At 43.2% G+C, this 12,335-nt stretch overlaps 1 protein-coding gene and 1 long non-coding RNA gene across 37 annotated transcripts in view; one reads left to right on the top strand and one right to left on the bottom strand.

Annotated features, from left to right (window-relative positions):
* Window positions 1–5,492: 5,492 nt before the first annotated feature.
* Window positions 5,493–12,335, top strand: part of mogat3a (monoacylglycerol O-acyltransferase 3a) — an 8,326-nt gene continuing 1,483 nt past the window's right edge. For 21 of the 23 annotated variants that reach the window (XR_007884198.1, XR_007884197.1, XR_007884196.1 and 18 more), the window contains exons 1-7: window positions 5,493–6,216; window positions 6,733–6,911; window positions 6,997–7,057; window positions 7,208–7,351; window positions 8,091–8,221; window positions 11,420–11,463; window positions 11,556–11,646. Coding sequence is in view for 16 of the 23 variants with exons in the window: in XM_051395864.1 (XP_051251824.1) it covers window positions 6,123–6,216; window positions 6,733–6,911; window positions 6,997–7,057; window positions 7,208–7,351; window positions 8,091–8,221; window positions 11,420–11,463; window positions 11,556–11,646 (744 nt within the window). In the remaining 7 variants the exon portion in view is untranslated. The remainder of the gene's footprint in view (window positions 6,217–6,732; window positions 6,912–6,996; window positions 7,058–7,207; window positions 7,352–8,090; window positions 8,222–11,419; window positions 11,464–11,555; window positions 11,647–12,335) is intronic. The other 2 variants (XR_007884202.1, XM_051395871.1) reach the window with 1 other exon arrangement.
* Window positions 10,525–11,413, bottom strand: LOC127361335 (uncharacterized). Of its 14 annotated transcripts, none has more exons than XR_007884262.1 (7): window positions 11,325–11,396; window positions 11,259–11,291; window positions 11,159–11,192; window positions 10,956–11,057; window positions 10,757–10,858; window positions 10,657–10,723; window positions 10,525–10,622 (listed from the first exon to the last, which is right to left on the bottom strand). It is a non-coding gene; the product is annotated as an uncharacterized LOC127361335 (long non-coding RNA). The 14 variants fall into 14 exon arrangements; XR_007884259.1 differs by having other exon boundaries at window positions 10,757–10,891; window positions 10,990–11,057; XR_007884268.1 differs by having other exon boundaries at window positions 10,791–10,891; window positions 10,990–11,057.

The following is a 12,335-nucleotide window of genomic DNA, read 5'->3' as shown; positions in this document are numbered from 1 at the left end:
CACAAAGTCTGAGCTGCTTTTCTGTTCAGATTTGTTTTGATTGATTTATTGATTGATTTCCTGCAGCGACTGATCGGGACACCCTGGTTCAATGTTCCACATTCGCAAACTCACTGTGTGGAAACAAAACCACTCCTCCTGCCCTCACTTCCACACCGATGCCCACTGAAGCTCCAGGTAAACTCACCTGAAAGAGGAGGGAAATGTTCTCTCATGTTGTCTCAGGAGAAGTCTGAACTGCTCTTCTCTTTTTGTTGTGTCTGATAACTCTTCTTCTTTTTCCTTCTTCTTCACAGTTTCTACTCCTGATGTGTGGATCATTCTCACTGTGATGTAAGAGGAATTAATTCATTATGATCCCATGATTTAAAATAAGGAATTATCTCTACGTCTTTTTCATTAACAATCACTGCAACTGAACTCTTACACAGGAGTTTACCTTCATCTTCCGCTCCAGTCAGTCAAACATGAAACCTGATGCTCTGCAGTTTGAACCTGTTGTTGTACTCAAAATGCAAATACTGAAGGTAGTTTAAGTTAAAGAGCTAAATGGAGATGAAATGTCACACACAAACTTTGGCAGATCAGTCTGCTGTGATTCAAACAGAATTGTAAATCAAACAGTATGAAACCTGAAATCTTAAGCCCAGTTCAGATCAAAGATTCACAACAAGACGAGTTGAAACTTGCAGGAAACATTCTGAAACCTGCCGGTTTACACCGGTGCAATTAAAACCCGCCACAGGCGAGCTTAGTGGCAGAAACACCGTCAGCCAGACGAGTCGAGCTGAAACCAGCCCCATGTCCATCCAAGTGTAGTCGAGTTTGAGTCCAGATGTTTACTCTGTTCCAGATTTTCATAACCCGGGGCCATAATAATAATAACTATTATTCTGATGTTTTTGTTTCTGCAGAAGTCTTTCTTTGTTCCTGATTCTGATGTTCAGTTTGCTTCTCACCCTGTTGTCCTGCCGAAACCGCCAACGTAAACTTAAAGGTAACTCCTTCCACCTGACAACAAACCCTGCCCATCTGACAACAAACCCCTCCCACCTGACACACCTTGTTGTCTCCTCCTCAGGTCTGGATCCCCTGTAACTGAAGTGGATCTAATCCAACATTGATGCTGTTGGGAAAACTGCAGCCCAAGGGAGCTATCAGACCTGATTCAGCTCCAAAGAAAACCACCAAGTGTGGCAGCGGGACTCTGTCTGTCTAGTGCCGTCCTGGTGCTGACCAGTCCTGGTGTGTGTATAGTCTACATGTTGTCCAGTTTGAGTCCAGGATCAGTCTAGTCCAGTAACAGACTAGTTTAAGTTCATTCAAGATATATCACAGGTTCAGCCTAGGCAAAGGACAGGCTCAGTCCAGGGTTCAGTCCAGGGTTCAGTCCAGGTGTAGACAAGGTTCAGTACAGGTTTGGTCTAGGTGTAGACCAGGTTCAGTACAGTTGTAGACCAGGTTCACCCCAGGTTCAGTTCAGGTGTAGTCTAGGTGTAGACCAGGTTCAGTTCAGGTTCAGTTCAGGTGTAGAGCAGGTGTAGTCTAGGTGTAGTCCAGGTTCAGTTCAGGTTCAGTTCAGGTGTAGACCAGGTGTAGACCAGGTTCAGTTCAAGTTTGGTCCAGGTGTAGACCAGGTTCAGTACAGTTGTAGACCAGGTTCACCCAGGGTTCAGTTCAGGTGTAGTCTAGGTGTAGACCAGGTTCAGTTCAGGTTCAGTTCAGGTGTAGAGCAGGTGTAGTCTAGGTGTAGTCCAGGTTCAGTTCAGGTTCAGTTCAGGTGTAGACCAGGTGTAGTCCAGGTTCAGTTCAGGTGTAGTTCAGGTGTAGTCCAGGTTCAGTTCAGGTGTAGTCCAGGTTCAGTTCAGGTTCAGTTCAGGTGTAGACCAGGTGTAGACCAGGTTCAGTCCATGTGTAGACCAGGTGTAGTCCAGGTTCAGTTCAGGTGTAGTCCAGGTGTAGTTGAAGGTAGTCTGTTCATAATCTCACACTAACGTACTGTTTATAGTAAATATGTTGATATTATTATATAAACACACGTGAGTGCAGTTTACTGAACTTAATTCAGACCCGAACCCAAACTAGCAAACCAGTCAGTGGCCTCCAGTAGCTGCTAATACTGCCCACTCCATCTGTGATATTAATATTTACCTTCATTCTTTATTCTTCTGTTCATCGGACCACAAACATTAGTCTTTACTTCACTTCTGCCCTTAAGGAGTGCGAGAGGAACCTCCAGGAGGAGGAGTTTCCATCAGCCTTAAAACAGGAGGTCACCCTGTGTGTCCTTCATGTCTGACCATCTGTAGTCTGTCTGTAGTTTTAAACCATGTTTGGACATTCAATTCAATTTTTTCTAACTTTTCAAATAGAGCAGAACTCCTTATAACATTATTTACAGAGACCCAATAATTACCACCATGAGCAAGACCTTGGCGATAGCGGCAAGGAAAAACTTCATTTTAAGAGGCAGAAACCTCGGACAGACCCGGCTCTAGGTGGGTGGTCATTTGCCTCGACCAATTGGGGTGAAAGAGAGGCATAAATAAACTTTATTGTTATTATCAAGCACACAGCATCTGTTTGTTAGCAGCTTGAACCTTCATTGCACAGCAAGTTAAATATTAAAATCAGTGCCTAATCTGGCCCAAAATAGGTGACACTACTCTAATTCAGCACAACCCTGCCCCAAACCCCAAACCCCGAATCCAACTAGGCACGGCTTTGTGATGGGTTCTGTCTCCGCTGCGGTTACTGGAGATGATTGAGCCTGTTTAAGACAATGTTCTGGATTCAGTGTAATTCAGCACAACCCCGGACCAGAACACACTAATTCTCTTTCGGCTGTTTACTCACAGTTAAACTAGATTATCCCACGAGCCAATCAGAGGCCGGGTGGGTCGGACACAAAGCTACCCAGCATGGATTGTGATCACACATGCAGTACTCAGTACATGCAGTAGGCAGTACATGCAGTACGTTAGTATGAGATTTTCAACACACTCTAGATTATTGGTCCATATTGTGATGCGTTCCCCTGTCAGCCAATCAGATTTGAGCTCATCTGTGCGTAACAGAACAACATGCTATGACATCACTTCCTGTGGAGTGGCAGAAGGTTGGTTTCTGATGTTGTAATCGATCAGTTGATGATCAATAAATGGCAGAGATTCAGGACTCTTGATCAATGACATTCAGACCAGGTACTCCGGTCTGACTCCGGATGCTGGATCAGAGCTGACTCTGAGTCCAGCACCCGATCCCAGAGGAACCAGAATCTGCAAGGTCAGACCAGCAGGGAAACCTGATCCTTCACCGCTGTTACAAAATAAGTCTATTTTATTTTGAAAATATTTGGACTCGACCTGGTTTAGATCATTTAATTCAAATGACTTAATTATAAAATAATGAATAGTGATAAGTGATAATTAATATTTCATCAATAATGAATCCTAATGAACGAATCAGTAACAGTCTGACAGCAGCCCTCTGAATTCTGCATTTCCCATGATGCACCTGCCTCCTTTAGAGTCACATCAGACAAGCCTTCATCAGTCCGTCTTCTGGCACTCTGGGTCTCTGCATGTTGTTCTGTTATTGATCACTTATTGTTTTATTGTTATTAATGTTTTATTATTGAATGTTTGTGATGAATTCTTCTCTGCTGGAATAAAATGACTGTAAACAAGACAACTCTTGTTGTTGTTCATGGTTTATTTTAAATATTCTTTCCTTTACAGTTATAATAATAATCATAATAGTTCACAGTTTGAGGTTCAGTTTCATCCTGAATCAATAATAAAGTTTGATAACTTTATTAATTGTTGTGTAAAACAGCGAAATGTTGTTCAATTCAGTTTTATTGTTATAGTTTCAATTCATGACAGAAGTTGTCTCAGGACACCTACTCCTTATAAACACATTTGTCTACACTGTGTATTCAGGGTACAGTAGCTCCCCCTAGAGGACTTAGGGCGGTACTGCACTTCTCTCACAGACACAACATGTTTCTTTACAGCTCGTTAGGGACTATTGATCCAGAGGACACAGACGTTGTTCTCTACATAAGAGACTGACAGCAAATAGACTCAGATTATGCATTCCTACTACTACTAGTACTACTACTACTAATACTACTACTAATAATAATGATAATAATAACTTCATTTGTATGGCACTTAAAAAAAAGTTCTTTAATACACACAAACAGCAGACATGAAGATTGATATATGAATAAACAACCATAAACACAACCATACATACTATTAAAAAAAACTTAAAAAATATAAAACATGGGGTGCCCGGTTAGCTCAGTGGGTAGAGCTGGCAACCCATGTACCGAGGCTGAGTCCTTGCTGCAGCAGCCCAGGGTTCGAATCCGACCTGCAGCCCTTTGCTGCGTATCATCCTCTCTCTCTGCCCCCCTTTCCTGTCTGTCTTCAACTGTCCTATCAAATAAAGGCAATAAAAGCCAAATATATATATATATATATATAAAACATAGGAGTGTGTTCTAAAATAAAATAAAATAAACGATTAAAACAAAATGTTAAATAAAATAAATCACAAGGATACTAGTTATGATGAATTATGAAATATTATGTAAATTCATGTAATAGCCTGATTATAAACCCTCATTTTAAGGAGGATTTCAAAGATTACAAAGACTCTCTAAAAGACAAACTGTCTGCATCAAGAGCGACTGTGTGCACAGAGGAAAGCAATATACTCTTTATCCATGTAAACATACATAACATATATATCAATATAAATCATATAATATGATATATTTTATATATTATACAGTGTGATATATAGCATATAATATATAGAAACAAACAGACTGGCAGTAACATTGTTTTTATATTGTTGATATTGTTAATCTAATTAGGTTATTAAAGGGTTAAACTCTGCTTGTGATAACACTCAACATATCAGGTGTCACCATGGCAGCGCACCGGAAGCAACAGAAACTGAGCGAAACTGAACTGAGAGAGAGAGAGAGAGAGAGAGAGAGAGAGAGAGAGGCAGAGAGAGAGAGAGACAGACAGACAGACAGACAGGTCCACAGCAACAACAGTATTGGCAATGGCAATCTAGCAGGACCATGGCAGGAGGCTCCACCAGGATCCATGAGAACCTGCGAGACGAGAAAGCACAAGAACTCCGGGGAAGAAGTGAAGTTAGTAACATGCATTAATGGGACATGAATGAGTGCAGAAAGAGAGAGGAAGAGAGGAGCTCAGTGCACCATGGGAAATCCCCCGATAGTCTAGGCCTATAGCAGCATAACTAAGGGATGGTTCAGGACTCACCTGATCCAGCCCTAACTATAAGCTTTATCAAAGAGGAATGTCTTAAGCCTACTCTTGAATGTGGTGAGGGTGTCTGCCTCCAGAACCACAACTGGAAGCTGGTTCCACAGGAGAGGAGCTTGGTAACTGAAGGCTCTGGCTCCTGTTCTACTTTTTTAGAGACTATAGGAACCACAAGTAGCCCAGCATTCAGAGAACGTAGTGTTCTAGAGGGGTAATAGGGTACTATGAGCTCTTTAAGATATGAAGGGGCCTGACCATGAAGAGCTTTATAGGTGAGGAGGAGGATTTTAAATTCAATTCTACATTTTATAGGGAGCCAATGCAGAGAAGCTAGTACAGGAGAGATGTGATCTCTTTTTCTAGTTCCTGTCAGTACTCGTGCTGCAGCGTTCTGAATTAATTGGAGCGTTTTAATGGACATTGATTTAAACCTGCTCGTGAACGCGCCTGACTCCGGGCTCGCTCCCGACCTGTTTCATCATCGGCGCTGATTGGTCGAGATGAGTACACCCAGGAGGGCGGATCCAGTACGCATGCGCAGTAGAGCCGTGAGTGGGAGCGTGTGTACTTTGAGGAAAGTTGAGAAAGACTAAGGACAGATTTTATTAAAGTTTATATTTAACTCACAAAAACATTTAAAACTCATCAACACACAGACTAACAGCCAGAGAGACGGACAGGGAGACAGACGGAACTGAGAGAGAGACAGACAGAAACAGAAGCAGCAAAGAAGCTCCGACACCCAGGCGAAGACACCGGGAGGTCGCAGCGCTCCGAGCCGGGCCAAGGAGCGCGACCGCCGGCATGAAGATCGAGTTCGCCCCGCTGAACATCCCGCTGCGAAGGAGACTGCAGACCGCCGCGACGCTGCAGTGGGTCTTCTCCTTCCTGGCCCTGGGTAACAGACACCTGTCTGTCTGACCGCCTGTCTGTCTGCTTCTGTGTGTCAGTTAACTGTCTGTCTGTTACCTGTCTGCAGGAGCGGGGGGGTCTGTAACCTGTCTGTCTACCTACCATCTGTCTGCCTGCTCAGTACTGTCTGTAACCTGTATGTCTGCCGCCTGTCTGTCAGCTCAGTGCTGTCTGTCTGTCTGTCAGTAACCTGTCTGTCTGCCACCTGTCTGTCAGCTCAGTGCTGTCTGTCAGTAACCTGTCTGTCTGCCTGCACAGTACTGTCAGTAACCTGTCTGTCTACCACCTGTCTGTCAGCTCAGTGCTGTCTGTCAGTAAGCTGTCTGTCTGCCTGCACAGTACTGTCAGTAACCTGTCTGTCTATCACCTGTCTGTCAGCTCAGTGCTGTCTGTCAGTAACCTGTCTGTCTGCCACCTGTCTGTCAGCTTATTGCTGTCTGTCTACCACCTGTCTGCTGCTTAGTACTGTCAGTAACCTGTCTGTCTGCCACCTGTCTGTCAGCTCAGTGCTGTCTGGCTGCCTTCGTCCTGCTGGCTCTCTCTGATTGGTGGACTCTGGCTCTACTCTATGCTGGTTGGCTGTGGTTGGACTGGGACACGCCCAGCAGCGGGGGTCGGAGGTCTCAGTGGGTCAGGAGCTGGACCATCTGGGACTACTTCAGGGACTACTTCCCTATAACGGTGAGGTCAGCTTTATTGATCTGATCAATCAGTCGGATTATCGATTACTGATGAGGGATTATTGATTATTGATCTGTGTCTCCAGCTGGTTAAAACAGTCGATCTTGATCCAAAGAAAAACTACATCTTCGGATTTCATCCACATGGTGAGACACACCTGTCTGTCTGTCTGCCTGCATGTCTACCTGTCAGTCATGTGATGTTCAGGTGTCCACATACTTTTGGCCATGTAGGCAGATGTATTTCTCAGTGACTGTCTGTCCATCTGTGTCTCTGCCTACCTGTCTGTCTCTCAGGTGTGCTGGTAGCGGGGGGGTTTGGGAACTTCTGTACGGAGGCGACAGGTTTCTCTCGTCTGTTTCCAGGACTGAAGTCTCATCTGCTGATGCTGCCCTTCTGGTTCAGAGTCCCGCTCTTCAGAGACTACATCATGTGTGGAGGTACCCACCTGTCTGTCTGTCTGTCTGTCTGTCTGTGTGTCTAACAGTAAGCTGATGGATGAAGCTCCCTGCACCAAACTCCCTTTAAGAAATATCACATTTTAACAATTCCTAACGTGTTCGTAACAACACGTAACTCTAGAAACACGAGCTAAAGGCCGTCATATGTCCACAGTCTGACTGTCAATACAGGATCAATATCATCCATAAAGATACAGTGTATACTGATCAATATCATCCATAAAGATACAGTGTATACTGATCAATATCATCCATAAAGATACAGTGTATACTGATCAATATCATCCATAAAGATACAGTGTATACTGATCAATAATCCATAAAGATACAGTGTATACTGATCAATATCATCCATAAAGATACAGTGTATACTGATCAATATCATCCATAAAGATACAGTGTATACTGATCAATAATCCATAAAGATAGTGTATACTGATCAATAATCCATAAAGATACAGTGTATACTGATCAATATCATCCATACAGATACAGTGTATTCTGTACAGACTTTACACTGGAAGGGGTTTCTCAATCAGCTCTGAGTAAACAGTTTCACAGGTCAGTGCAGGAGGAAGCAGAACGCTGCTCTCTGATTGGCTGTTGGAGTAGAGTCTCCTGGGTTCAGCTGTCAGAGCTGTAGCGATCGATTAGTTCACTCTGACCTAGGGGTGAGTATTGGCAAGAACCTCACGAAACGATACTGTCTGTCTGCCAGGCCTGGTGTCCAGCTCGAAGTCCAGCCTGTCGTACCTGGTCAGTCGCCCTCAAGGAGGTAACATCTCTGTCATTGCTGTGGGTGGAGCTCCAGAGGCTCTGGACGCCCGACCGGGAGCTTTAACACTGCAGGTACATTTTAATGAAGTCGGTGTTTATAATAATCAATGTATTTCTATAACTGTAAACAGGAAACAGCCAATCAACCAACAGTCTGTCCAATCAGTCGGGGACAGTTAGGACAGTTGGGACAGTCATTGTATTTCAACTCTGACTTATTAAGAAATATCTGTCATTGTGTTGTAAGCACACAGACAGACAGACAGACAGACAGACAGACAGCGTTGTGTTGCGTGAGTCAGAGAAATAAAGTTCCCCAATAGCAATTCTTTAATTCCTCAGAGACTCAGTGAGACTTTCTGTGTGGAAACATTCAGCAGGTCAGGCTTTAGGTCACAGGTCACTGTTAGAGATTAGTTCTTACTGAATAGTTACAAAGCTAACGCTAGTATGCTAATATCTGGACCCTAAAATACCTCAAATTACCAAACATTGTGCTAATAACATTTGACTAAATGAGTAAATAGTGTCACAATCTGATAGTTCTCATTATGAACTGTATGGGTACTCTGAAACACAGATTATTCATATATGCACACAGTTATTTTAGATGTTATTCTAGCTTGTGATTCTGCAGTGACTTCCTGTTTACATATTCTGATACATGTACAGTATATATACTGACTGTACAGAGAACAGTGATCAACACTTTACTGTAGTGAACCTTATCTGCCCATCAACACGTTACTGTAGTTCAGTTTTATTTGTATAGCGCCAATTCATAACAGAAGTTATCTCAGGACACTTTTCAAATAGAGCAGGTCTAGACCGAACTCTTTATAACATTAATTACAGAGACCCAACAGTACCACCATGAGCAAGACCTTGGAGACAAGGGCAAGGAAACACTGCCTGTTAAAAGGCAGAAACCTAGGACAGATCCTCCGGCTCTAGGTGGGTGGTCGTCTGTCTCGATCAGTTGGGGTGAGAGAGAGAGAGAGCGAGAGACAGACAGAAAGACAGACAGACAGACAGACAGACAGACAGGCAGGTGCACAGCAACAACAGAATTGGTAATGGCAGTCTAGCAGGACCACGGCAGGAGGCTCCACCAGGATCCATGAGAACCTGCGAGACGAGAAAGCACAAGAACTCCGGGGAAGAAGTAAAGTTAGTAACATGCATTAATGGGACATGAATGAGTGCAGAAAGAGAGAGGAAGAGAGCAGCTCAGTGTATCATGGGAAATCCCCCGATAGTCTAGGCCTATAGCAGCATAACTAAGGGATGGTTCAGGACTCACCTGATCCAGCCCTAACTATAAGCTTTATCAAAGAGGAATGTCTTAAGCCTACTCTTGAATGTGGTGAGGGTGTCTGCCTCCCGAACCACAACTGGAAGCTGGTTCCACAGGAGAGGAGCTTGGTAACTGAAGGCTCTGGCTCCTGTTCTACTTTTAGAGACTATAGGAACCACAAGTAGCCCAGCATTCAGAGAACGTAGTGTTCTAGAGGGGTAATAGGGTACTATGAGCTCTTTAAGATATGAAGGGGCCTGACCATGAAGAGCTTTATAGGTGAGGAGGAGGATTTTAAATTCAATTCTACATTTTACAGGGAGCCAATGCAGAGAAGCTAGTACAGGAGAGATGTGATCTCTTTTTCTAGTTCCTGTCAGTACTCTTGCTGCAGCGTTCTGAATTAATTGGAGCGTTTTAATGGACTTATTGGGGCAACCTGATAATAAAGAGTTGCAGTAATCCAGCCTTGAAGTAACAAATGCATGGATTAGTTTTTCTGCATCTGTCTGTGATAGTATGTGTCTAATTTTTATAATATTATGTAAATGAAAGAAGGCGGTCCTAGAGGTCTGCTTTATGTGGGAGTTAAATGACAAATCCTGATCAAAGATAACTCCAAGATTCCTGACAGTGGTGCTAGAGGCCAAGTTAATGCCATCTAGAGTAACTATATCTTTAGACAATGAGTCTCTAAGGTTTTTGGGGCCAAGAACAAGAATTTCGTTTTTTAGATAATTGATTAATTTCTTCGGGCTTGATTGATAGATATAACTGCGTATCATCTGCATAACAGTGAAAGTTAATGGAGTGATTCCTAATAATGTTGCATAAAGGGAGCATATATAAAGTAAATAGTATTGGTCCAAGTACAGAACCTTGTGGAACTCCATGACTAACTGTAGTATTTATTGAAGATTCATCGTTAACATGTACAAACTGCGAGCGATCTGATAAATATGACTTAAACCAGCTTAGTGCGGTTCCTTTAATGCCAATTTGATGCTCAAGTCTCTGTAAAAGAATATCATGGTCAATGGTGTACAGAGACAAGTCCATTGTCAGAAGCAATCAGAAGGTCATTATTAACTTTAACCAGAGTAGTGAACCTGAGCTGCCATCAACACTTTACTGTGGTGAACCTGAGCTGCCCATCAACACTTTACTGTAGTGAACCTGAGCTGCCCATTAACACTTTACTGTAGTGAACCTGAGCTGCCCATTGACACTTTACTGTAGTGAACCTGAGCTGCCATCGACACTTTACTGTAGTGAACCTGAGCTGCCATCAACACTTTACTGTAGTGAACCTGAGTTGCCCATTGACACTTTACTGTAGTGAACCTGAGCTGCCCATTGACACTTTACTGTAGTGAACCTGAGCTGCCCATTGACACTTTACTGTAGTGAACCTGAGCTGCCATTGACACTTTACTGTAGTGAACCTGAGCTGCCCATTAACACTTTACTGTAGAACCGAGCTGCCATCAACACTTTACTGTAGTGAACCTGAGCTGCCCATTAACACTTTACTGTAGTGAACCTGAGCTGCCCATTGACACTTTACTGTAGTGAACCTGAGCTGCCCATTAACACTTTACTGTAGTGAACCTGAGCTGCCCATTAACACTTTACTGTAGTGAACCTGAGCTGCCCATTGACACTTACTGTAGTGAACCTGAGCTGCCCATTAACACTTTACTGTAGTGAACCTGAGCTGCCCATTGACACTTTACTGTAGTGAACCTGAGCTGCCATTTACACTTTACTGTAGTGAACCTGAGCTGCCATTTACACTTTACTGTAGTGAACCTGAGCTGCCATCGACACTTTACTGTAGTGAACCTGAGCTGCCATTGACACTTTACTGTAGTGAACCTGAGCTGCCCATTAACACTTTACTGTATCCTTAAAATAAATCTAATAAAAAGCTTTCTTTTAATGTGGACTAAACATATTTATTTCTCCTTCAGGTCCTGAACAGGAAGGGCTTCATCAAGCTGGCTCTCAAACATGGGTGGGTGGGGCTTATGGAGGGGGCGGGGTCAGATTGGTGGGGCTACAGCCAGTACTCTGACTGTGTGTGTGTGTGTGTGTGTGCGTGTGCAGAGCTCAGCTGGTTCCTGTCTTTTCTTTTGGAGAAAACGAGTTGTTTGATCAGATGGAGAATCCCACTGGCTCTCCTCTGAGGACACTGCAGGTACTTCCACACTCACCAATATATTCATTAATAAAATAATAAAACATAAAATAAACCAACAACACAATGAAAACTGAGATTACAAAAATATAAAGACATCTCAACTAGAAATCGACCAGATCTGAGGACATTGATGGACAGACAGACGATGCTCAATGTCACAGCTGGGTTCTCGATATCTGAGACCAGATTTCTCATTGTTGTCAGCCTGGCAACCATTTAATGTTCCTTAACAACAAACTAGCACCCATTTAATGTTCCTAGCACCAACCTGTCAACCATTTAATGTTCCTTAACAACAAACTAGCACCCATTTAATGTTCCCTTGCACCAACCTGTCAACCATTTAATGTTCCGTAGCACCAACCTGTCAACCATTTAATGTTCCCTAGCACCAACCTGTCAACCATTTAATGTTCCGTAGCACCAACCTGTCAACCATTTAATGTTCCGTAGCACCAACCTGTCAACTTAGCATAATAGTTCCCAAGCAACCACCTACCAACATCTGAGCAACCACCAAGCAACAAATGAGCAACAATTGACAACAACTTTGTTTTAATGTAGAAAAAGACTTAGCAACCATCTGGAAGATAATGTAGCATCTTAGCAACAGATTAGTAATTATGTAATAGTGCTCTAGCAACCTACTAGCAACAGCTTCGCTACCATGAAGTAATGGTCAAACA

Source organism: Dicentrarchus labrax, unplaced genomic scaffold (assembly GCF_905237075.1).
Source record: "Dicentrarchus labrax unplaced genomic scaffold, dlabrax2021, whole genome shotgun sequence".
NCBI lineage: Eukaryota > Metazoa > Chordata > Actinopteri > Moronidae > Dicentrarchus > Dicentrarchus labrax.
The sequence above is the reverse complement of the archived record's forward strand: the minus strand, read 5'-3'. Positions and strand labels throughout refer to the sequence as shown.